Raw genomic sequence first — 23625 nt, 5'->3', positions numbered from 1 at the left:
GAGTTGGAAGGAAGTTACCAAAATAGAAGTCCTAAATTAAGAACCAATTTAGAATGTGTATGTTAAGGTCCTACAAAACAGGAAAACAGGTTAGTTTCTAGAAATCAGAAAAATCTAAACCTAAAGATAGAAAATCCTAATCTTATCTTAATTCTAAAACTAGTCAATTTCAAAAAAATGTTACCGTCAGTCCCCAGCAACAGCGCCAAAAACTTGTTCACTCCCCAAGTATAGGGTTGTGATGTAGTAATAAACTCGGTGAGACCGAGGTCGAATCCCAAGGGACTGATACCTGTACATAATCTGAAACTAAGTAGAACTAGAATTAGACTAAGATGAAATCTAAATCGAGTGTAAATTGAGGAATAATGATAAAATAATTATCTAAAACTTAAAGAATTTAGGGGAAGGACACTAGGGATTCAGAGGATCCACTTGTAAAGATCAGAGAGATCTTATGCCTGTTTCAAGAACTCAACTGAACTTAGAGTCCCATCTTCATCTAGTTGAAGGGTGTAACCATGAAAATCAACGGAACTTTCTTTGATATAGTTTTTAAGAGATAAAAGGTATATAAATTAGAATGGATTCCATCATCAAACCATGCCCAAGAGACAAAGTAAACAACATAATTAAACTAATTACTAACCAATCAATAATGTATAAAGGTTAGAAAGGGTACCGTCATCCGACCATGCCTAGGAGACGATGGTGAACAACAGGGCTTCCTGACGTCATAAACATAAAAAGGAAAGGAACATGCTCAAAGCTATCATAGACCCATTGTAATTTTAGTCACAACAGACTATTAAAAACTAAAAACATTCCCTTAATTAAACTAAAATCAACATCAGTTCAATTTAAACAAAGGCACAAGCAAAAAGTCTCCTCATCACGCTACACGCTTCACCTCTTAGCCCTATTTAAGAGGTTTAGCCTAGAATAGACATGATTCGGCTGAACATAAAAAGAAATAGTAAAAATAAACAAATAAAAATAGATATTACTCTCTTTGCTCCACGTCCTCTGAAAATTCATCCGATCCCCAGATCTCTCTCTCACTTCGTTTTATAGAGAAGGAATGGGCGGTGGTTATAATCGGACAAACCGACCTCTTTTCGCAGTCCAAATCGCAGCAGGAATAGACCTCTGTTCCTGCATAAGGAGAAGGCACAAAACAACTGCGTTTGATTTGTGTTTGGCGTGGATGACCATCTGCGTCATTCATTCTGACTCCATAGGAATGGTTGTGGCCCCCTTCTCCAACGTTTGGACAGTTTGGATTGAAGAGCTGGCCCATTGTGATGGCCCACAACTGCATGTGCGTCTGGTTTTTTCGGACTGCAAAACAAGGCCAGCGCTTCTTGCGCTGGCTGTTGGTGGGGCCTAGTTTTCTCCACCGTCCGTCCTGAGTTTGAACAGCTGAAAATCAATCTTCGTGATATTTTGTAATTCTTATACCTAGGCATGGGTTTTTGCCACCCCACGGGACGAATGAACGGTCCAGATCATTGATACAGGTGATATGTGGGGGCCACTACACAAAAACGTACGGACAGCGTCCGTCCACTGTCTCCAGGTGTGAGATGGATCGGGTCAGTGAGCGCTGACCGGTTGTCCCGATCTAGTGCACATCGAGTGCACTTGTGCACTGGCGCTACCAGTGGGATCCACTAGTGATGTATATATGAAATCTGATCCGTCCATCTTCTTCCCCATCTAATTTAAAGGGTTGAGACAAAAATTGAAGTATATCCAGATCTTGGGTGGGTCCCAAATCATTAATTTATGGTATGATCTGTTCGTTGGGCTGCTTCCACAAGGATCCAACGGTTGAATTTTGACATTTACGGTTAATATATGGTCTTCACGTCTTGAATGAAGTTTCAAATCGAACGGATGGTTAAAACCCTATGATCTTGCATTCTGGCTGATTTTCAGACCACTTGAGCTTCAGTTTCTCCATTTTCTTGGATCTATGGGGTGTAAATCCATCGATCTTGGTCCCTTGGGGTCTGTCCCTTGCCTTAGTGCATTATGAGCGTTAAATCCTTGCTTTTAGAGTCTTGATCAGTACAGGCTCATAAATACACCTTGTAATAGAAATACGATTAAATTGGGCTATTAAACGGTACCATGTTCATAAATCTAAGCAATAACTGGGGTCTGGTATGCAATATTTGACCCTCAACACATAGTCCTATTCACCCCCTCTCTAGGACTCTTAGCTCGGCCTTTTCACCCACTCTTTTATCTTCTCTGGACATGGGCTCCAGAATAGCCATACATAGAGGTTTATGATTACGAATTATCTTGTTTGTTGATCTGAGAGTAGCTGTGTTGGCTATCCCATGCGCATTCCAAATAATCACACTATCCATCAGTAACATTTCCTGAGTTGATTGCCCTTCTATTTAATCTTCTCAGTCTTCCACCCCATTGTTCCTGCGTGAAGCCTATCATTGGTTTTGCTATTTTTCTAACCACAATTCTCTTCTTCCCTCTCTTGGAAGGAGGTTTGGACTGGGGTGGGGTTGTATCATCTGTTGATCCATTTACCTGTAGGTCTTCCTGGAGAGATTGGGATGGTGGCTTGGTGATCTCCTAGACCTGCCGGATGGAGAGATCTTTACTGTCGCTGCAGTCTTCGTAATCTGGCTTGATAGGGGATTTCCCTCCAACTTGGAACAAAGAATTGTAAGGGGCGAAATCTACTTCCAAGTCAATAGGTTGGATATCTTCTCTACTATCGACTAGCCCAAAGGGTCTAGCTGGGGTAATCCCCAAGGCGTGGCTATGTTGCTGGAAGGAGAGATGGAGGCTTCTGCATTTATTCTGTAGCCTGTCCGTAAAATCAAATTCTTGGAAATGTATCGGAGAATTGCCTTTCGATCTAGAGGACATGTTTTCCTTTCTGTTAACATTTACTCTGGCCTGCCGAAGAGTGTTATCTATCTGTTTCTCACGAGTATGGGATGAAACCCACTGATTGAAGCATAGCCTAGATCTCTAATCATCGTTTCTATGACCTAGAAGGAGAGCATCCATAGGGCCATGAAGTTCCTTGTTGCCAGACTGATATGTGATGGAAAAGGCCTGATCCAGATTTTGCAGTTCCTCAATAGGGCTGGAGTCACTGAGCATAGTTATTGGCACCATCTTTTGCACTTTCTCAGATGAGGTTCTGCACTCTACACTATTTTCTAAATCATGCCTTTGATGGGCTGGTGGCCCTCTAGGCTAGATGATTGAGGACAGAAAAAAGTGGGGCATAGTCTCTGATGGTTTGTATATGTCTGCCGGAATTCAAATCCAGAGACAAGGGGAGGAACTTGCATTATGGGGTCTGGGACTGAGTTGCTGTTCTGATGTTTTGCTGCTCCACTGGATTTTCCTGAGAAACATTCATCGCAAGGGTAGACGACTCTACATCTCCAAGAGTGGAAATAGGGGCTTGTCGAGTCTGATCAACCTGGAAACCAGATATGGGGGCACAGACTGGATGGGAGATATGAGCCGTGGCCAGGCTAGGGTAGATGGGTTGGTGGGCTGTGGGATCGGGAGATGGGAGATAGGTGGCAATATCGGTTGGAGGGGTTGAGGGGTATGGGGTATGGTCCTATATTAGTAGAGGCCTAGTTTGGTGGGTGGAAGTTGGTTCTGATAGTTGGGGTCTCGATTGTGGTGTGTTGTTGGAAGAGGTAATAGGCCTAGGTTTGTTGGACTAGGTGGGACGGTTGGGAGGATGAGGGGATGCTGATGGTTCGCAAGCATGAGTGTTATCAGACGGAGGGAGGTTCTTTGGGTCATTTTCACAAATAGTGGGTGGGGGCTTCGTATTATTAGCCCTATCTTGATGGAAAGTTCTTGCAACCCACTCATTAGTAGATTCCTTTGATGTCGGCAATACATGTGATTAGGAGGACGCTCGAATTCATTATCAGAATTTTCCAAGATCCCTATGATTGGAGAGTCTCGACCTGCTACCTTAAGGTGGCAAGAGCTGTGAATATCCACTCTTGGTTTGAGAATCACCTGAACTCTGCCAAATGCCTGAAAAGATCCTGATCTTGCCACACTGTCGATTTCTACCACCTCCCCAAAGGTTTTCGTTAGATCTTCAATAGTGGATGGGTACCAGGAATGAGCTGGGATTCCAAATAATCTGATCCACCTACCTATACCCGAGATGATAGCTTCCGGGTACCAAGCTGCGACATCGATCAGTTTCATTTTCTGGTGCAAGATTGAATCTTTGGCAAATGCGGTCATCTCCTACTTGGATTTAAACTTTAGAATGAATTTCATGGGGGATATTCTGGATATGTCCGCTTTCAAGGCTGCAAATGGGGATTTTCAGATACTGTCAATAATGTGGGTGATGGATACTGATTTGCTTTGAGCCGTTCCTATGAGGGCCGATGATAACTCTTCCTGTAGCTTCCTAACTTCTTGGCTATTTGTAGTGACTGTAAATGGCCCCATATTGATCTGAGATGGGGGCTTTGGTAGGGGGAGGTGTTCTTTACTCATAACAGAGTTTGAATAGGACCGCCTTCCCAAAATGAGGGCAAATTGAGATGCAGAGGCATCTCGGTGGGTCTTGCCTTAAATATCCTCTAATTTGCTCTTTGCTTTTTCCAGGGTGATAATGATCCTTCCATCAATCCTTCGGCCATTGAAACTGTTGACAACATTTAGGGCATCTTATTCATAGAGGAAATTAATGAAAGCAAAACCATGAGATCTGTTGCGCTCCGTCCCATGGGATGGTAATATCCAAAAATTCCAAATCTGTCAAAGATTCGGGAGAGGTCTTCCACGTTTGTGTTGTAAGTCACAAAAATAACGAAATGGTGGCTGCGTGATGCCCTACCTTGCTTTCGTTGCACCAGCCGCCATTCTAAATCCCTTTCTTAACCACATCCCAGATCTCGTTCTCCTTCTCGCTCTTGTTCTCCTACTTGCTCTCGTTCTTCCATGGGGCCCAACAATTCTGCACCACCTGGAATCTAGTAGAAAATTCTCCTCTAGATTCTCTCTAGGGACACACACATTTCTCACTATTTTCGTCTTTACATGGTTTTGTTATTGAAGAATGTAGGAAGAAGAGAAATGATGGTTGCCACCAGATGTCTTGTTCGATCTATCCTATCAACTCCTCATCTGGTATGTTATGGAATCATGTCGTTGGATCCCATTTCTTGGAGTGCAATTCAACGATTCATTGCTGGAATCGCCTTACGATCAGCGTGATTATGTATGAATTTCAGCACCTACCTAGAGCGAATCATGACCACGAACAGGGAGTTTTCCTAGGGCCTCCGTCATGCGATCAATGGCAACCTATAGCCCTTGCATGACTTGCCGATTATCTTGTTGCGTTGCTTTGAAAGTTGCTGTTGTTAAAGGTAAATTCCTTAGAACACCGTCCATGGGAATGTTACACAACCCGTCCATAGATTCGAGGAGAAAGCCTTGCTCTGATACCAACTGACGCAGGGAAGGACGTGACGAGGTCGATCACCATCTTTCTCAGGGATAATTATTATGAATCCATGGATCTTCTCTGGACGATCCTCACAGATATTCCTTGAATCCACCAGAGAAAAGAAATAAATTCTAATAAAATCATAAATAACTTCATTGATAATTGCCTAATGTGTATGTGCCCCTGTTATAGTATTAATAAAGATAAATAAATAAATTAAAATTTGTAATTACCAAAAATATCAAAATTCTAACTCTAATAAAAGTCATAATTATAGTAAAACTCTTCTAAAGCTTAATTTCTAAAAATAAAAATTTGAAATAAACTTTTCTTAGAAGAGTTCTATCATAATTATAAGTTATTTCTAAAAAAGGGAAAAAAAATCTAAAACTCTAAGAATAAGAAAATGTTATAAAAATTGAAATTATTAAAAATAATAATTTTTTCTTAAAATTTCATTTTTGAACTGAAACTGTGCATTTCCTGGTAAAACGGACAGAGCAGTTCACCTTCTTTTGGTCCAACCATGCTAAGAATGTGTCTGTGATATGTCCTACATCACTTTGTTCAAGGTCCACCGTGTTCATAGTGATGGGGTTTTTCTCCTCAGTTCAGAGGAGAAGTAGTGCAGCTTATTGTGAAGCGGATATCTTAAATCTTATTTCACCGCACTGCTCGATTGGTCGAGTGGGTGGCTCGACCGGTCGAAGGGAGTTGCTCGACCAGTCGAGGTCTGCTTGACTCGAAGTCCAGAGGCTGTGTTTTTTGTTGCTCGACCAGTCGAGGGCCTGGTTCGACCAGTCGAGGGTTACTCAGATTCTGCGAGGATTTTGTACGGACTGCATAAATTTGAGGCGGTTTCGCAGAAGTACGGAAAGAGATTTTCTAAACTATAAATAAGGGTCCTTATGGGGCTATTCTAGGGTATGTTAAGGTGTTTTCACGACCAAGGCGAGAGAGAGAGACAGAAAAGAGAGAGGAAGCTTGTGGAAGGGAAGATTCTGCTCGTAAAGGTGATTTACCGTGCAATCGACATCTCAGCGCTTCTATGTCCTCGTGATAGGTGAGATCTCTCCGTTTTCATTATTCTCTTATTGTTCATCCACTCCTATGTGAGTGAAGAAGGTTTGATCTAAGCAGTGTGTGCTTGTGATCGGTTGTAACGTTCTACTTCATAGTGAATTGTTGCTTTAGACTAAGTCTCGTGGTTTTTACCTCTTCGAGGGTTTTTTATGTAAAATCTCTTGTGTCGTATGGTTTGTGCTTTGATATATTTCAATACTTTATTATATTTCATAATTCTAGTGTTTTGGGAAGCGAGATCCTAAGGTTTTTTGTGCAACACTCCCAACAAAGTGGTATCAAAGCATCCAAGTTGGTTGAGCGGAGTGAGATTAGTTCTGAATTATGGAAGGTGACTCATCAAGGATGATCAGTCTCAATGGTTCTAACTGGACCATATGAAAGGTTAAGATGGAGAACTTGTTTTATTGCAAGGACTTGTATGCTTCAATTTTAGGCATATCAGTAAAGACCAAGGATATGTCAGATGATGATTGAAAGAAGTTGGACCAGAAGGTGGTGGGGTTTATTAGACTATGGTTGGATGATTCCGTATTCCACCATGTGTCTAGGGAAACCTCAGCCGCTAGCCTATGGTTGAAATTGCAAGGGTTGTATGAGAGGAAGATAGTCGGCAATAAAATTTTTCATAAGACGACTTGTGAATAGGAAGTTCAAAGATAGCAGTTCTGTGGCTGAGCACATGAATGAGGTCAGCAACATATTGAACTAGCTCTTCGGTATGAAGATCATGGTCTTGGATGATGAACTACATGCCTTACTATTGCTTAGCACATTGCTTGACAGTTGGGAGACTTGGTGGTGTCTTTAAGTAACTCCGCGCCAGATGAAAAAGTGTCCATGAAACATGTAATTAGTTGTCTCTTCAATGAGGAAACAAGGAGGAAGTCTCAGGGGTCTACTCAACAAGAAGCCCTTGTGACACAAGATCGGGAGAGAAGAAATAACAGAAAGGGCAGGAATGCCGAAGATAAATCAAGAGGCAAGTCGAGTGTCAGGAAGGATGTGTTAAATACTGGAATTGTGGCAAGAAGGGCCACTACAAGCATGAATGTCATAAGAAGAAGAATGATAAGAAAAGAAAAGGAAAGGAGAACGAAGATGAATCAGACTCCACTACGGTCGCTTTAGATGGCAACGCCGTAATTATTCTTTTAGCAAATCATGATGTTTGTCTCACGGCTACGAGTTAGGACACCGACTGGGTGATAGACTCGGGAACCTTGTTTCATGCGACTTTACGCAGGGATTTCTTCACAAGTTACAAGTTAGGTGACTTTGGGACTGTGAAGATGAGAAATTCTGGCGTATCGAAGATCGTAGTAGTCGGTGATATTTGTGTGAAGACTGATGTTGAGGGTTAAATATTGCATATTAGACCCCAGTTATTACCTAATTTTATGAACTTGATACCGTTTAACGCCCTACTTTAATCGTGTTTGTGTTGCAAGGTGAATTTAGGAGCTTAGACTGAAAACGGGTGCTAAATGTATAGATTTAATGCTCTGAAGACATCAAGGCAAGGGACGGACTCCAAGGGACCAAGATCGAAGGATTTACTTGCCAGAGATCCGAGAAAATCGAGAAACTGAAGCTCAAGTAGCCCGAAATTGGTCTAGAATGTAAGATCATAGAGTTCCCACCATCTGTTCAGTTCAAAACTTCATATATGGCCTGATGATGATAAATGAACCTTACATGTCAAATTTTAGCCGTTGGATCCTTGTGAAATTGGCCCAATGGTCAGATCAGCCTATGAATTATCACTTTGGGGCCCACTTGATCTTTGGATATGCTTCAACTTTGGTATCAACCCCTTAAATTAGATGATACAATAGATGGATGGTGTAGATTTCTTATACATGTTGAGGGTCAAATACTACATATTAGACCCCAATTATTTCCTGGATTTATAAGCATGATGCCGGTTAATGACCTGATTTAATCGTATTTGTGATGCAGAGTGTATTTACGAGCATGGGCTGGAAGGATGTTAAAAGCATGGATTTAACAGTCTGAAGTCACCAAGGCAAGCGAAGGACCTTAGGAAACCAAGATCGATAGATTTGCACGCCAGGGATCCAAGAAAATCAAGGAATTGAAGCTCAAGTGGCCTGAAAAATGTCCAGAATGCAAGATCATAGGGTTCTCACCATCTGATCAGTTCGAAACTCCATACGTGGCTTGAGGACCAAAAAAATAATCGTACACGTCAAAATTTAGCCATTGGATCCCTCTGCAAGTGGCCCAACGGACAGAACAGCCCACAATTTACTAATCTGGGGCCCACCTGATCACTGGATACACCTCATCCTTGGACTCAACGGCTTAAATTAAAAGAGGAAGAAGATGGACGGTGCAGATTTCTCGCAAACATCATAGGTGGATCCCATATGAGACAGAGGTGCACAGTACATAAGTGCACCAGCATTGCACCCGTGCACTCAAAGTCGGTCAGCAGGCGCTGACCGACGAAATTCGAATTTTTTTTAAAAACGGAACAGCGTTAACGCTGTTCATCCGTCGGATTTGCTTATGGGCCCCACACATCATGCATAGCATCAATCGGGACCGTCTATTGTGTGCGTAGGTGGGGTATTTACCTCACCAAGGCAGCCTTTTGAGACCATGTAAAATATTGAAGAATCCTAACCGTTAAAGGCATGATGAACGGCGGAGTAGAAGGTATTGTGGGCCACATAGAATTTGGTCCAAAAGTAGTGCTTCCCACCTTTTTTTTCGAGTAGAACGCAGTGGACGGCGTGGATTTCTCAAAACACAAGCGATGTGGGCCCCACCATCAGTACAGCATAAGTACATTACGCACCTTGTTTTCGCATCCGGGAAATCTGGAATTTTCGGCCGATTGTGGGCCACTGCCTGTGATCAGATTGGTGATCCAAACCGTCCAGATGATGACCAAGCCAGGAATGACCCTAGCCATGAAGTCGGTTTTGAGGTTACTGGACGGCGAGCCACCCAAACTGAGGCCAAACGCAACTCCTTTTGCATTGCTGCGCACGCTGCTGCATCGCTGGCTGCGAGCTTTCCACAACCTAATCCTTTCAGGACTCCACAGCAGCAAACGTGAGGAGTTTTCTTGGGCAGGGACGTGAGAAGGAAGATAAAAGGGAAGGCAAGGAGAGGCTTGGTTAGGGAGAAACCGTGGGTGCTCGGTTTTGTTTTTTTTTTGCTCGGTGGGAGGATTGGAAGCAGCGGCTGTTTTTTTTGTTAGACTTGGGGCTGGACGTCAGTTGAGGCACGGCTGGAACGTGAGCAAAACGGGCAGGGGTTGGCTTTGAAGGAAGGAAGAAAAGGAAGAAAAGGAAGAAACGTGAAGGTGCTGGCAACGTTGCTTGGGCTGGACCTGGACCTGGTTTTTTTTTCCTTGTCTCTTTCTTTTCTCCTTCTTCTGTTTTTGATGTTTGAAGTTAGCCCATTCATGTGTGGCTAAACCTCTTAGCTAGGGCTAAGAGGTGAAGCCTGTAGCGAGATGGGAGATTCTACTTTGTGCCTTTAATTCATAAACTGAATTGATTGTGGTTTGATTATTCAAGGAATATTTTTTAGTCTTTTATGGTCTGTTGTGACTGAAATTACAATGGGGTTTGTAATGGCTTTGAGTATTTCCTTTCCCTTTTTATGTTTATGAAGTCAGGAAGCCCTGTTGTTCATCATTGTCCCATGGGCATGGTAGGATGACAATATCCTTCTTGATCTTCATACATTGTTGATTAGTTGGTAATTAGTTTAATCCTGTTGTTTGCTTTGTATCCTGGGCATGGTTAGATGATGGAATCCATTCTAATTCATATACTTTCATCTCTTAAAAACCAGATCAAGTAAGTTCAGTTTGAATTCCATAATCCTTGATGCAGGCATAAGATCTCCCTGATATCTACAAGTGGATCCTCTGAATCCCTAGTTTTCCTTCCTCTGAATTCCTTAAAGTTTTAGATAATCATTCCACAATTATTTTTGAAATTCTATTTGGTTTAGATCACATCTTAGTCTAGTTCTATTTCTACCTAGTTTCAGGAAACGTACAAGTTTCAGTCCCTGTGGATTCGACCTCGGTCTTACCGAGTTTATTACTACATCACAACCCTATACTTGGGGAGTGAACAAGTTTTTGACGCCGTTGCTGGGGACTGACGGTTACGATTCTCTGAAATTAATTGGTTTTAGGATTAGTTTAAGATTAGGATTTTACTAACCTTAGTTTTTTTTTTTTTTTTTTATTTGAGTTCAAAACTAACTTGTTTCCTGTTTTATAGGATTTTGACATAAGTTTCTCAATTGGTAATTCCTTCCTAATCTCTCTACTTTTTCCTATTTTTAGAATTAGGGTTTAAATTTTAGAAATTTTCTAATTATAGTATCCTCCCTTCTGTAGGAAATAGTTTATTTTTAGAAATTAGGTTATTTCTTTCCCTTTTTAGAAATTAACTTTCTATTTTAGTAACTTTCTAATTTTAACTCTTTTAAAATCTAATTTGTTTCCTAATTTATTTTTAGAATTTTTGTTTAGAAACTAACCTTCCTATTTTGTAGGCCTTTAAGATAGAAATTTCTAATTCGGTAAGCTCCTTCCCTACTTTCTATTTTTCAATTCTCTGTTAGTAATTTACTTTCTAGTTTAGGACTTTTCTAATTTATTTTAGAAGTTTTCACTTTCTTTTAGAAATCAGTTTACTGTTATCTTTCTTTTAAAGGATTGTTTTTCTCCTTTTTAGAATCTAACTTATTCTTGTTTTATTTTGCAGGTCCTTAACTTAGGGGCTTCAATTTAGTAATTTCTTTCCAACTCTCCTTCTCTTTCTTTCTAGATTTTCTTTTCCCTTCTTAGGATTAGGCTTTGAATTTAATTGAGGGCTGCAAGTGTTTCATGCCCAAGTGGGCCCGTGACAACACTCGACGTCTCTTGACCGAAGGAGGAGTGGTTGAGGGGTTGACTATCCATCGCAGGACTAGACACCACTCAAAATCCCCTGAGTTAAGTGAAGTTATGGCTGAAGACCAACCTCCTCTACTTCCACCCAGGGTGGAGGATACCCAAGATGAGAATGAGGTGCAACAGGCACCCCCGCCTCGTACTTTATGAGATTATCTACAACCGGCGGGAGTGAGTATGCCCTCATGCATGATTTTTCCTGAAAACACAGGACAAATGGACATCAAGCTAGGAGTTATCCAACTCCTTCCCAAATTTCATGGACTTGAATCAGAGAGTCCATATTTGCATTTGAAAGAGTTCGATGAGATTATAGCTACATTATGTTTTCCTAATGTATCTGAGGATACAATTAGGCTGAAACTCTTTCCTTTTTCCTTAAAGGAGAAAGCTAAGACGTGGTTACATTCACTGCGTCCTAGATCCATTGGCACATGGAACGACATACAGAGGGAATTCATAAAAAAATTCTTCCCACATCATAAGACGATTACCCTCAGAAAAGCGATCATGAACTTTGCCCAAAAGGAAGATGAAACATTCTTCCAATGTTAGGAAAAGTTCAAAGATTTGGTCAGTTCATGCCCACAACACGGATTTGAAACGTGGCGCATCACAAATTTTTTCTACGATAGATTGACATCTTCCATGTGCCAAATGGTCGAGACAATGTGTAATGGAGAGTTCATTAATAAAGATGTCGATGAGGTATGGGACTACCTCGACAGTTTGGCTGAAAAAACACAATCTTGGGACTATTACCCAAAGTCAAACATCACGTCTAGGCCGACTCAATTAAAGGAGAAAGGTGGATTATATCTCTTGAAAGAAGAGGATGATCTCAAATGTAAAGTGACTACGCTCATAAGGAAAGTTGAGGCCATGGAAGGAAAGAAGGATAAGGTCAATGAAATTGTTTGCGGCATCTACGATTGCAACATTCACACAACTGAAAACTGTCCTACAATACCCGCATTTCGAGGAGTGTTGAATGAACAAGCCAATGCCGTAAACAACTATCAAAGACCTTTTACTGGACCTAACTCCAACACATACAATCCTGGCTGGAAAAATCATCCAAACTTTAGTTGGAAGAATGGACAAACTGTGACTCCTCCAGGTTTCTTCAATCAAAATCTAAATCAAGTGAAACCTCAAGAGGAACCGGTTCAAAATCCCATACAAGAGCTGGCTCAAGCAATGCGGGAAATTACAGATTTTATGCAAAAGATAGATTCTCGTATGACGGTTATAGAAAAGGGGATGCTTCCTGCATACCCTCTCCCCAATCCTAAACCGCAGTACGAGATCAATGATCCCAGCTCTTCAAATCAGATGGGGCATGCTAAATCCATCACCACTCTTAGGAATGGGAAGATCATTGATAAAACTCTTCCGGTTAGGCCCGAAAAGCCTTAAGAACTAGAAGAGGATAACAATGATGGATCCAGTGATGCCCCACAAAAAGTAGAACCGGAACTTCTAGAGAAGCCAGTTTCTCCATTCCCCCAACGGTTGGTTTCACCAAAACCTCTCTCTAACTCTCAGGATATCCTAGAGGTGTTGAAACGGGTGAAAGTCAACATTCCTCTACTTGATGTCGTTAAACAGATACCTTCATATGCCAAATTTCTGAAAAGACTTATGCACGACCAAAAGACGGAAAATTATTCAAAAGAAAATCTTCTTGACTGAGAAAGTGAGTGCCATCCTGAAGCAAGACGTGCCACAGAAATTCAAGGATCCCGGTAGCCCAACTATATCATGTGTAATCGAGAACCATCGAATTGATCACGCACTCCTTGACTTAGAGCGAGCGTCAATCTGATTCCCTACTCGGTATACAAACAGTTAGGTTTGGGTGAATTAAAACCCACCCTAACCACGCTACAACTTGCTGATCGCTCTGTTCGTGTACCAAGAGGGATAATTGAGGATGTGTTAGTCCAGGTCGATAGATTTTACTACCCTGTAGATTTTATCATCCTGGACACCGAACCCATCAATAACATGAGCACTCAGATTCCCGTCATTCTTGGTCGCCCATTCCTTGCCACGTCAAATGCAATTGGGAGATTAGGTTACCTAATCAGTGTTTTCTTCATCTTGAGCAAAAAGTTTCACAATTTTTGCTCAAGATGAAGAAAACACTGATTAGGTAACCTAATCTATACACATCATTGTGAGCCTTACAGCATGTCGTGTGCACCACACTTATCCGTGCACTCGTTGTGCACCGTGGGTCCAAAGACGGCCAACACGTCTTTGACCGCAAATCCTAACTAGATTCAAACTCCTCTGCGTGCTGTGAAACGCTCGAACAGAGCACTACACACGATCTCTGTGGGCCACCATATGGACCAATCAGCTCAATCCAAGCCATCCATTCGATGCATGTGACGGTCCTAACCAAGATCTTGTGGTTCTTGGTCTGAAATATGCTAGACAGAGATTGTAAATGCACTGAACGGCAGAGTCTTTGCCGAAAAATCAATCAGGTGGGCTGCGCTAATGAAAATTTAAACCGTCCATATCCAAACAGTTTTTTTGAAGAGAGTGAATTTTCTGGAAAAATCCAATTGTGGGCCCACCAACTATCGCAGACTCGGGATTCCACAGCAGGTGCGATTCGGAAGAAGCCGACAATACCGCAGGCCGTTCGGTGATCAAGATCCGAATCATGGACATGATCCAGACCGTTCAAGCTCAAGGAGTCTGAATGGCTCAGATCCAGCCTATGAGATAGCCATGGACTGACAATGCTGGAAAAACATGAGTCGTTTTCCAAGTTCTACGTAAACAGAGTCATGCACGTTGTTGTGTAAAGTGAGTCGGTTCTCTGACTCCAACAAGATCTCCAGCCTACCAACTTCCCTGCATATAAAAGAACGAGAATAGAGAGAGAGGGGGGCATAAAATTTCTATCCAAGCTGGGACGTCAGAAGGGAGAGAGTTTGAGAAGATTTTTCTTAGTTTTATTTACTATTTTTCTTTATGCTTAATTTTGAGGATAGCCTAATCATGGTCGGCTAAACCTCTTAGCTAGGGCTAAGAGGTGAAGCTTGTAGCGTGATGGGAGAATTTATGCATGTGCCTTTTGTTTAGATTGAATGGATTTTGATTTAATTTTATTATGGGAATATTTTTAGTTTTTAATGGTCTGTTGTGACTGAAATTACAATGGGTCTGCGATGGCTTTGAGTATTTCTTTTTCTTTGTTCTGATTATGACGTCAGGAAGCCCTATTGTTCGTCATCGTCTCCTGGGCATGGTTGGATGTCGGCACCCTTCCTACCATTCATACATCACTCAGATTGACCGTGAATTGGTTTAAGTCTGTTATTTGCTTTGTCTCATAGGCATGGTTTTGTGATGGAATCTATTCTAATTTACACCTGTCTGATCTCTTGAAAACTAGATTAAATGAAGTTCAGAATTGATTTTCAGGTTATATCTTCCAATTGGATGAAGATGGGACTCAAAGTCCAGTTGAGTTTATAAATCGACCGTAGATCTCCCTGATCTCTACAAGTGGATCCTCTGAATCCCTAGTTCCTTTCTCTGAATTCCTAGTTTTTTACCTTTGAATTCTACATATTTTAGTTTACTATTTTACCATTATTCCTCAAATCCACCTGATTTAGATTTCATCTTTTTCTAGTTCTAGTTCTACCTAGTTTCAGAGAACGTACAGGTATCAGTCCCTTGGGATTCGACCTCAGTTTCACCGAGTTTATTACTATATACAACCCTATACTTGGGGAGTAAACAACTGATGTGGGCTACACATTGGTTCTCAGGAATGTGAGGCACATTCCAAACCTTCACTTCAACTTGATGTCGACGGGAAGTTTGGATGATAATGGCTATAAAAGCCGATTTGTTGGTGGGTGTTGGAAGCTCATCAAGGGTTCGTTGATTGTAGCCAGTGGGAAGAAGTGTTGCACCATTTACAAGGCAAGTGTCAGTGTGTGCAAGGGTGAGTTGAATGTAGTGAAAGATTCAGTTATTGACATGTGGCACAGGCGTCTAGGCCACATGAGTGAAAAAATGCTTCAACTACTAGCGAAGAAATGACTCATTCCAGAAGTGATAGGTATACCTCTCAAAATCTATATTAATTGTTTATCAAGGAAACAATATAGAGTTTCATTTGTTAAATCTACTTCCCATGTTAATAAAATGCATGCATTAGATTTAGTTTATTTTGATGTTTGTGGTCCTATGAGGATAAAAACATTAGGTGAGGCATTGTATTTTGTCACTTTTATAGATGATGCATCTAAGAGGGTTTGGGTTTATGCTTTGAAATCCAAGGACGAGGTCTTAGATGTGTTTAAAATATTTTATGCTATGGTCGAGAGAGAGAGACATGTAAATCATTAAAGTGCATTCATACTAACAATGGTGGTGAATACATTGGTGACTTCCATGAATATTGTAAGTCTTTAGGTATACGGCATGAACAGACGGTTCCTAAGACCCCAAAGCACAATGGTGTGGTTGAGCGAATGAATCGCACCATTGTAGAGAGAATCAGATGCATGTTATCTCATGCAAAATTGCCCAAAATGTTTTGGGGAGAAGCAATACACACTACAATATATTTGATAAACAGGTCTCCATTAGCCTCGTTGAATGGAGAAGTACCACTACTAGAAAATTGGGCAAAGGCTGCAGATAAAAGCCATAGCTATAGACCTATGGCTACGATTTTAATCCGTAGCATGACCGTAGTTGTAGGTGCCGTAACAATAGGTCAAAAACCAATGGTTACGGATCTACTCTGAGCCATAGATGACAATAGCTATGGATATAATTAGTAGCAATTATATCTGTAGCGAAAAGTACATACAGATTTAATTTGTAGCAGTTATATCTATGGCTACGAATTTAATCCGTAGCTATAGGTTACAATAGCTATAGATATAATCCGTAGCAGTTATATGCTGAATTTAATTACAGATACAGTTGTCCGATTACCAGTTACGGTCAATATCCATAGCTATTGCCTACATTTAAAAAACAATTGTAATCATTTATTCATTCAATTACTACCTGCATAATCATTCATTCATTCAATTACAATCAATTACAATCGTTCATTCATTCAATTATAATCAATTACAATCGTTCATTCACTCATTCAATTACAATTACAATTACAATTACAATCGTTCATTCATTCAATTACAATTACAATTACAATTACAATTGTCCAAGTCCACTCATTTTCCTTTCAATTTCTTACTGACCTTTGTAAAATTACTTTCACGGTCATTTATGTAGTACTTTGAAGAGTTGTCTTGAAATACAACTCTAATAATGACAAAGTCACTTCGTACAATAGCTTCATATATTCCATCATCCTACAAATAGTCATGGCATTCATAAATCGGAATGACCATTGGGGGAAAAAAAGACAAAGTGAAAGAAGTGCATCATGTATGACCATTTTCTTTTCTTTTTTTCTTAATGAATTAATAAAAACTCAAAGAGGAATGAAATTGATATAAAAGGAATGGTCTCACCATATCAAGCTCCATAAAACTTGCTATTTCATACTGTCTGAACCCACCTGATGGATGGCTTGGATCTTGCACCTGCTTGTCATGCTGGGACATATGGTGGCATGTAGATGGTATGCCTTGTACAGGCATGGGTGCTACAGATAGATTTTAAAAAAGGCATCCATAATTGACTTAAGATTGAGTTGGTTCCTAACCAAGTCAATAATTAAGCCAAAATCAAACCACGTGAGCACAAAGTGAGTTTAGTGCATCATTCAGTGCTTGGTTTCTAGAAAAATTGAGTGACTCAGTAGAATACAGAGTCTCAGCTCCAAGTTTCAAACCATACCCAATGTCCATGTGGTAAAGAGAAAGACTACGAGAATGAAATCATGGGCTTGATTCCAGCTTACCCACAAAACAAAAGAGAAAAGAAAATTAAGGTCATGAAATATAAAACTACAAAAAATGCTTCAGGAACAAAAAAGAATTACTTGGGGAGTGTTTGCCGCAGGACTTCCACATGAAGCATCGGTTCCATCTGCAGCCTCACAATTGCTAAGGCAGAAAAAATTCAAATAATCTTGCGGCGCATGTTTTCTCGATCCCAACCTCTTCCAAGGCCTTATAAATTATGTCTTACACCATTTGCATTGTTTTATTCTGCAGCTATCAAAAGGTCTCCATATAAATAAACATTACATCATACAGAGTACAGAAGGATGATTGATAAAATTTATATTTTTTAAAAATAGCATAAATTAAATTTCCCATTTAATGTCTAAAGCCTCTCAAGATGTCTAAGATTCCTAATAAAAACTAAAATCAAAGACAGTCAGTGAAGATCACCTGCCAAAAAAGAATCCTCTGTGTAGGAACACTTGTCGGATCACCTTGAGGCCACATTGGGATAACTATATAGGCAGAAAATCTCTCATTTGCTTTGATCTTGTTTGTAATCTTAAGAGTAATTTCCATTGGTATTAAATTGTTAGCACCTGCATAATAACCAAAGAGAAATATGCAACAGACAGGTATATTCCCCCACACACTAAATTTTGATAATGACTGCCTCTTACTCTTAAAAATGTTGCAGGGAAAAAGAAGGAGAAAAATGGCATGAAACCAATCATGATAGTTTATAAGAATGTAACAGACAAATATATTCCCCCCCACACAAATTTATAAGAATGTTGTCTGCTAGTTTGACTTACTGAAAGTCAATCAAAGAGGACCTACTCAAACGCATGCATATAAAGCATGCTATGATATATTATGGCCCATGACATTGAAATACAACAGAAAGAAGATGAAGAAAGAAATATATAGGTATATGTATATATTTTCACCTTTTTCTATTTTTCTCTCAAAATGGTTGATTTCACTTCAATCTATCAAATATCACTAAAATCTTGTGTTTTGATCCAAAATAAGTCTAGATCTAGTATAAATTTAGTTTTTAAGCTTCCTCCATAGTTGATTGAAGAAACAACTACAAAAATTAAAGTTGGAAAATTTTGAAATGGCTCCTTTATGGCTATATCAGCCCTGTATCAATGTCAATGTGGGGTGTATTAGCTTGTATCAACTGATATGGGCTGATTCGGCCCTTTTTCTCTAGCACAACCCTCTATCACTTAACAGGGTGGCTTATGATATGGCCGAAACCAATTTTCAAAACCACGAGCAACTTACCTATGAAAAGGGGAAATGAAGTCAAGTAGCTGCATGTTAACATTTTAGAACATAAACACTAAAACCTTAAAACCTAGTCAGTTATAGAGATAACTACTTAGTGAAAAAAAAAAAGAAGGTACTGAATCTGACTGACCTTGAACTTACAACTTCTACTTGGAAACCAAACACCCTAACCACTAGGCTAACAATAGATTAGTTGTTAAATTGCCTCTTTTTTTTTTCTTTCTTTTTTTCTTTTTTTTTTGAAAAAAAATTATTAGAAAGAGGCAGATTTTGGGCCAAAACAGTCCAAGAGGGCCCAACGTAGGACCAGTAGTCAAACCAATCCAACCACAAGAATGGGTTGAGTACTGGTTTTACAATTAATGCAAGTAGTTAGAATCTACTCAATAGATTGATGCATGTAGTTGTAATCTACTCAGGACAACCACGGAAACATATAGCAATGTTAAACAATTGTCTTTCTTTTAACTAGGAAAGCAATGCCAAAAAGGTGCCGTGGTGAATAAATAGTAATAACCATAAGGCGTGGTCCATCGTACTCAAATCTTACTATGAAAGGTAAAATATAATCCTTGTTAAAGCATGCACAGAACTTCATTACTAAATGCCCAATGGCAATAGAGTCTTAAGAGTTTTGTAGAAGTACAATTTAAAAATCAAATATGACCAAGCACCTCCAAAAGGCTACAACAGATAAGCTCATTCATGAGGAGCAATCATGCTAACTTTAGAGGCCATAAAAGCACTCCTTGGCTAGTGGTTCACACAAAGCTTACAACAATAAGTTTGATTTTTTTGTGAACTGCAAAGGGAATACTTCACAACGCAACTTATAGCTTCTCAGCATTGGGGGAAAAAAAATACAATACAACTATAACACACACATTGAAAAAAATAAAATAAAAAAGTACAACTACCATCATTAATGAGGGAAGGAACATCAAAAGGCAATTTGACAAAGAATGATAGCTAAAACTTGAAAACAATCACAAGAAATTTCCATTGGCACCTTGTCAACATTGTCCCTAGCAAATTGAAATCATGCACAACTATTAGAGAAGTTAATGAGACGAATGAACCCATTACTGGTATAATACGAAATTCCAAGTAAACATTTTGAAGGGCGCTACCTGATGAATGGCCTAAACCACATACCTATGCCACATTGGCATCTATGTGAACCACTGAAAAAACACTCAATCCTATTCGTGAGAATATTGTTCAACATTTCTCGCTCTTAAAACTTACCTTAGCAACAATCCCGAGAAAGAAGATGGCATGTCATACAGTCATATCATGGCAACATTACATGCACATCAGCAAATTGACATGAAATACCTGAATGTAAACCCAATATATGATATCAAAATAAGTGCAATGACAGACATAAAGGAAATGTGTACAATTATGGACTAGAGAGTGTAATGCACCTGCTAGGCATTTAATAAGATAAAACAATCAACATAAGAACTGTAAAACATAGATTGATCAAGGAACTGTATCACCTATACATGTGCTTCATGAATCCTTATAAAATTCCCACTAGCCTTTGCCTCAGCTAATTTCCCCTTCCAGACCTTAGTAAGACCTTTGTATTCATTCCTTCTATCTTGGAAACTGAAATTACAAAGCATAGTAAATACCATTTAGTTTGGATGAAGTATCCAGACATACCATGTGAAGCTGTAAACATGCCCACTAGTGAATTGAACAAGCTGGAATTTGACTGGTTGGTATTTATTTCTCAAATTAGCTATGAAAGCCATTCAGAGGAACCCCTTCTAGAATGAATTTTTCAAAGCCTGACAAAGAATAAGATATATATATATATATATATATATATATATATATATATATATATATATATATATATATATATATATATATATATATATATATATATATTCCTGATCACACTATCCAACCCTTCGGGCAATTCAGACCGTTGATCAATAAAACCCACATTATAGAATTCTTACAGCTCTACCAGTTAGGATGCAGTAATTGCAAGGTCACTAGGTCGATCTGAGGTTTCCCATGAAAATATCCTAAACAAATAGTAATGAAAAGCAAATAAAGGTTTGACCGGCATTGAGTAGTAACTCCAAAACTGTCCAGCAGAGATTTTTCCGGATTTTCTTGATGGCATCAAGTGGTGTTGATGGCATCGACCGATCCTTGATCTCTGTCTGATTGAAGACATCTGACAATGGTTAGGTGGGTCCTTAGACAATGTTCCGAAATTGCAACATCCTAGAGATTTCAATCACATGAAGCATTTTGTAGGTTGGGCATGGTTAGCCCAATAGTCATACACAAGTTAGTTAAATGAATGACCGAAATACCTTTTAAAATATGTCTATATATTTACTAGCAAATGCTTAAGTAAAAGAAAGAGAAATACAGGAACATGTGAAACAGACTAAAATGCGTCTCTGCAACGTCTATGTGGTTTCTGCTTAACTAAAACGAAAATAATCATCAGATGATAGTAATGTTATCCTGTGTGGAAATTGCAGGCCTATGTACTCCTTGATAAGGGAAGCCTCTTGGAACTGGTTGATCCAGTCCTGGGATCAGACTACTCAAAAGAAGAGGCATTGGGGATGCTGAACTTGGCTCTTCTTTGCACCAACCCATCTCCTTCTCTCAGGCCCATTATGTCTTCTGTGGTTAGCATGCTTGAGGGACAGATTGTCATCCAAGCCCCGACCATGAGGCCTGCTTCATTGAGCGATGGTTGGAGGTTTAAGTCCTTTGAGACGCTCTCTCAGGACAGCCAAATTCATAGCATTTCAATGGAAGGGCCACGGATGGATTCATCGGTGTCTCTCCAGAGTAAGGAAGAAGAAGCAGAGTCCTCAACAAGAAAACTTATACCTGATCTCATTTGATATGAGCAGAAATTGATCCATGCCTTGAGAGGTTTAAAAAATAAAAAAGCACCAATACCTCGTTTTATGTTAGGAGACTGTTTGGATGCTCCATGATTTGCAATGGACGGGGTGTGGTTCCAGTTTCCCACTCAGCCCCAAACGCAAGTGGGTTTAGTTCTGTTGAAACTGCACAAACAGTTGGAATTTCTGGGGACTTGTAGTCAGACGTGCATTTTCTTCTGTTTTCCTTGCTTTGTTTACGGTTTGTAATCTATCGTTTCTTAAAACTCACTTATATACATGATTATGTCTAAGGGATGCCCTTTGGATTACTAATGCCCATTCGTGGCTCTTTTCATTCTACTGTGGAAGCTAGGTGGGGCCACCCTCATGACGTTTGTTTCGAATCCACCTCGTCCATCAGTTTCGCCATATCAATTTAGGTGGGGAGCCAAAATAAAAAATAAAAAATGAGACAGATTCAAAGCTAAATTGGGCAACACGGCAGGAAAAGCGGGGAGGGGATTGATCTAACCGTTGAAACCTTCCAAGGGTCCACCGTAATGTTTATGTGCCATCCAAACTGTTCATAAGGTCTTCCCTCTGGGATGAACTGAAAACAATAAAATAGTAACCTGATCCAAAACTTTTGTGACCCACGAGTGTGTTAATGGTGGGCATTCAATAACCCCTGTTTCCTACCATGTGACCTACTTGAGTTTTGAATTTACTTCATTTTTTGGCTCACTCTCAAAATGATATGTCAAAATTGGTGGACAGAATGGATTTGTCACAAACATCAAGGTGGGGCGCGAGTTGTCTGGTCCATGAAATCAGATAAGAGAGGAGAGTTTCAACGGTGGGCTTTTGGTTCCTTCCATGTGGCTCACTTGAGCTTTGGCTCTGCTTATTTTTTGGTTCACGCCTTAAAATGATCGTAAAACTGATGGATGTGGTGGATTCTCAAAAACAAAATGTTGGTCTCATGATTGTTTCAACTATGGGCATTCAATATCTGCTGTTCCTGCTGTGTGGCCCACTTGATTTTTGGATCTGCCTCATTTTTTGATTTAGGCACTAAAATGATCTGGTAAAACTGGTAGACGGAATGGATTTCTCAAAAATATCATGGTGGGCCCCACGATTTTTTCAACAGTGGGGTTTAAGAAATTGGAAAGAGAGGGGGATATAAACAACATAGTGAGCCCCACAAGTTTTTCAACGGAGAGAGAGAGAGACGGGGGATATCATGAAAAATAAGGGTCTATTAGATGGTTTCCCTGTCAATATCTATTTCCTGTTCAGTGGGACCATTTCTCCTTGAACTTAAAAAATTTCAAGAAAGAAGAGCTCTTGGTAATCTCACTCAATGGCTTGTTGGTGAAGCGGATGAGGTTATAAACCCACGCACCCAACATCGTTCCACAGATGGACCCCACAGTACAGGCCCATATATATGATCACTGGGCCCAAGCTCCTCGCATGGTCCAGGGATGCCCTGGAAATAGTCCTGTCAAAATGGCAGACACACCCCATATATATACAAATTAACTCGAGCTGATAATGCCAATTGATATGAAAAGACAAAAGGTGTTGGCCTAGAACATGAGCATGATACTTTTTTTTAGAGGTAGGCAGCTCCGATGTGGGATCCTCCGCATGATTTGCACATTAAGATTTATTATTATTATTATTATTATTATTATTATTATTATTATTATTATTATTATTATTATTATTATTTTAGAGGTAGGCAGCTCCGATGTGGGATCCTCCGCATGATTTGCACATTAAGATTTATTATTATTATTATTATTATTATTATTATATTACAATAAGCTTATCTTACAAAGATTGCGAATGGGTCCCTTATCGATGCATATTGTTCAAGGGAATTAAACTTAAAACCCGGCCTGGCCTGTAACAGGCCAAAATGGTTTGGCCCGAGCCCATCCAAATTGTTTGTTTAGGCCCGACCCTTGCCTAATACCTGAAAAAAAGCTTACATTG

The 23625-nt window shown here is 39.8% G+C and overlaps 1 protein-coding gene and 1 non-coding gene across 2 annotated transcripts in view; one reads left to right on the top strand and one right to left on the bottom strand.

The window, feature by feature from the left end:
- Positions 1-22022, top strand: part of LOC131245462 (probable LRR receptor-like serine/threonine-protein kinase At1g53440) — an 84988-nt gene extending 62966 nt beyond the window's left edge. The window contains exon 24 of the mRNA XM_058244944.1: positions 21259-22022. Coding sequence (XP_058100927.1) covers positions 21259-21633 — 375 coding nt within the window. The 3' untranslated portion in view covers positions 21634-22022. The remainder of the gene's footprint in view (positions 1-21258) is intronic.
- LOC131247524 (small nucleolar RNA R71) lies at positions 12021-12127 on the bottom strand. The gene has a single exon (XR_009171809.1). It is a non-coding gene; the product is annotated as a small nucleolar RNA R71 (small nucleolar RNA).
- Positions 22023-23625: the final 1603 nt, after the last annotated feature.

Source organism: Magnolia sinica, chromosome 5 (assembly GCF_029962835.1).
Source record: "Magnolia sinica isolate HGM2019 chromosome 5, MsV1, whole genome shotgun sequence".
In the NCBI taxonomy this organism is placed as follows: Eukaryota; Viridiplantae; Streptophyta; class Magnoliopsida; order Magnoliales; family Magnoliaceae; genus Magnolia; species Magnolia sinica.
Note: the sequence above shows the minus strand (reverse complement) of the source record. Positions and strands in the feature narration are given on the sequence as shown.